Source organism: Octopus bimaculoides, chromosome 13 (assembly GCF_001194135.2).
Source record: "Octopus bimaculoides isolate UCB-OBI-ISO-001 chromosome 13, ASM119413v2, whole genome shotgun sequence".
Classification (NCBI taxonomy): Eukaryota; Metazoa; Mollusca; class Cephalopoda; order Octopoda; family Octopodidae; genus Octopus; species Octopus bimaculoides.
The window spans coordinates 55,159,824-55,163,363 of NC_068993.1; the positions used below are offsets into that span (position 1 = coordinate 55,159,824).

Genomic DNA, 3,540 nt, shown 5'->3' on the forward strand with positions numbered 1-3,540 from the left:
AATAGTGCTACATAGTGCCCTGTAAGCTGCAGGCTGCTGAAGTATGGCAGACGGGCTCAAATGTGATCTCACAGACTGTTTGTGGTCACATTACATTTCAAAAGCAAAATCCTGCCATCTTGAAAGGTCACATATTAGACCAACAAAAGATGCCTGTAAGCATTTGATCAGGTCCTAAATTTTTGCAGTAAAACATGAAATCTATTAACTAAAAAAAAAAAAAAGCTGAAAATAAATGAGATATACAAAAGTTTAAAAAATTTTTGTTTTTTCTGTCTTTTGGTCCTAAAAGCTACTTCTTTACTAAAAATGGCTTATTTCACTAAAAATGGAAAATAGGTGTTTGTGATCTCACACTGTTACAGATTACATACGTACATAAAGACATACACCTATATTTGTGTGTAATAAGACTAAAATGGCTGATAGCAGAAAACGCATCCAGATATAAAACAATAGCTCAAAGTGTCCAATGCAATTCATGCCAACATGGAAATACAGACATAAAAACATTATTACATGGACAAATGTACCACCATGCATTTTAGGAGGAAAAAACCCAGTTTCTACTTACTCCCGCCACAACACTAATCTCAAAAAGTCTTCTTGTAAATGTGACCTGGGCATTATTGTCGAGAACGATTTTGCTAAAATTGCCAAGAAGGCTGAGGGTGTCTTGGCAACACTCACCAAGTCCTTTGTGAGCCGCTCTCTGGCTATCTATCTGAGGCTTTATATAGCTATGGTGTGGCCTCACCTGGAATTTGCAGCACCGGTCTGGAACCCCTATCTTGCCCAGGATATTAATCGTCTGGAAACCGTTCAGCGACGTGCAACCAAGAGAATACCCTCCGTCAGGCATTTGCCATATTCTGAACGCCTTACTTCTCTAAGCATGGATACATTGAAACTCCGACGTCTGGCAACTGACTTGGTAGACACCCATAAAATTATTAACCATCTTACTAACAATAACTCTGAGCACCTTTTCAAACTCCACCTGTCTAACACCTGTGGACATGTTTACAAAGTCAGAAAACAGCACAGCTCCCATGACTTTCGGAAACCCTTTTTCACGCTAAGAGTTGCTCAAGTATGGAACAAACTGCCAGCATCAGTTGTTAGTTGTCGGAGCTCTGCATCCTTCAAAACTTCCATGCTTCCTGAGATTCACCAACACTACACCTGATTTTCTCCCCTCCATACACACGCAAGCATGTATCTGACTCATACACTGTTCACTTTCCACACATTTGTACATTATTGCATATGCTTTATACGCACCTTTGACAAGTTGTAGTGCACCTGAGCACTGCATACAATAATTTCATCATTATTATTATAGTCACACCTGCACATAAATATTATAAGTGTACATGGGGGGGTGAGGAGGGGGTATAACATACATTACATATAATGAACAGTAACATCAATTTTTGAGGTTTGCGTGACCAATTGTTTAAGTAGAAAACCTCATCATCAAATTAGCAAGCAAAGTGACTGAGTACTCCACAGATACATGTACTCTTACTGTGAGTGCAACAGCCTAACCACTAGGTCACGTGCCTTTGTCAGATAGCAGGCTGAAACTTCAAAATCACTGCCATCCCTAAAAGTTTAATAAATATGTACTCTACTAAAAGTAGAGAGTAATTTTTCAGTTTAATGTAAATTGTTTTTATAACTTAACACATAAACTCACACACACATATATATACACACACACACACACACAAGCATTATATTAGTTGTATATAATTTTCCATGACACACCCAATATTCATTAACTCAATAAAACATGTTAGGAAATAGCATTCATAACAAATATAAAGTGAGGGAGGGAAGTTAATTCTTTGTTAGTCTTAATTTCAGAACTGGTAACATAGCACTCCTTAGGGACTTGGAAGAAATATTCGCTACATACATCATACATACAAAAATACATGTATATGCACACATACCTACACATGTGTATAAGCATACAACTATATACTCTATGTCTACTTACATGCCTCCTTTTATCGAAAGTTTCATAGTAGAGTTTATGAAATTCTTCACCAGCAGTGCAGGCTTGGTCAATTTTGGTTTTCAGTTCCTGTAAAGTTAAAACAAAACATTAGAAATGTTAATTTTCACATAAAACATTTGACAACTTTCCCATCATTTTGTTATTGATATTTTCTACACTCCAAAATTATTTCGAAAATAATCAAGAATTGATGAGAGATGTATCATAAAATCGCTGGCTGTTGGAATAGTATGGTCTAACATAAAATTAGGTATGAACTTAATAGATGCAGGTGGGTGCACATGGCTTAGTGGTTAACGTGTTGGACTCACAACTGTCAGATTGTGGTTTCGATTCCAGGACCAGGTGATGCACTGTGTTCTTGAACAAAACACTTTATTTCAAGCTGCCAACATATTTCTGTTGAGACACACTAACTTGGTTTCAATCAATTTTGTAAAATAATGAAGAATTTGATTAAAATAACTTAACCACTATTAAAATGGTGTTTGGCAATTTTAGCAATTAACATAAAATTTTAATGGGATGTTTTAATTTAGATCACTTTAACCCTTTAGTATTCAAGTCCAACCCATACTAGCATGGAAAGCGGACGTTAAACGATGATGATGATGATGATTCTCTCAAGTGTAATGCTCATTAATTCACATTGTTTTGAATTAATCATGCATTATCTTGTAGCTTTGAGATTTTGATGAGGTAACCGTTAATTTTTGAAATGATATTGTAGGGTTGCTATGAGAGGCCAGACCGGCCAGTTTGAACATAAAACAGGTAAAATATTTTGGCCGGATGTGGCCAGTTTAAATGCTAAATGGTTAAACAGGAAGCCTGCGTGTTAGAACCAGTGGCAGGTTGACATAGAAAGGGTTAAACATACTTATCATAAAGTCGGGCACTTGTACAAGGAGAGAACCTATTTATGACCAAATAGCCTTGGTCAGTTGGTAAGTTTATGATATGGAGTTAGTCAATGAAACATTTAGAAACATATCAAATATGACACCATTCTTCAGTCTGATTGGAGATGGAAACTGTTACCAGTCAAGGTAACAGATTTCAGTATCCATTTCACAGCCTTCTTTCTATATTCTCACTACAACCACCTTCAACACTAATAATTAAGTCATAAGCTTTCTCTAACTTGCTGCAAGCCATTTGAGCAACAGCTCACGGCTGTAAATCTATTTAATCTTATTAGTCAACTTCTTTTAATTAGGAGAAAGAGAGACTTGATAGTATCAAGTAATGGAGTGAATAACATCAGCCACTGCTTCAACAGAACTCACACTATCACTAAACACTATTATTAACTACCTAATGTCACTACAGTTATGACTTCAAAGAAAGTAAATTGCTGCTACTCAGGGTCAGAGGCCAAGAGTAAATTATCAAAAACTATTTGATTCTCTTCTCTTTCCTTTAGTGTTTCATATCTTTTTTTTTTTTTTTTGGTCAAATTCAGACACTAGCATATTGTTGCTAGTATATAGTATATTGTAGCATATTGT

General features: G+C 36.0%; 1 protein-coding gene across 2 annotated transcripts in view; it reads right to left on the reverse strand.

The window, feature by feature from the left end:
* The window catches only part of LOC106881556 (NTF2-related export protein 2), a 42,637-nt gene that overhangs the window by 35,014 nt on the left and 4,083 nt on the right, over nucleotides 1–3,540 (reverse strand). For both annotated transcript variants that reach the window (XM_014931997.2, XM_014931996.2), the window contains exon 2: nucleotides 2,009–2,095. In XM_014931997.2, coding sequence (XP_014787483.1) covers nucleotides 2,009–2,095 — 87 coding nt within the window. The remainder of the gene's footprint in view (nucleotides 1–2,008; nucleotides 2,096–3,540) is intronic.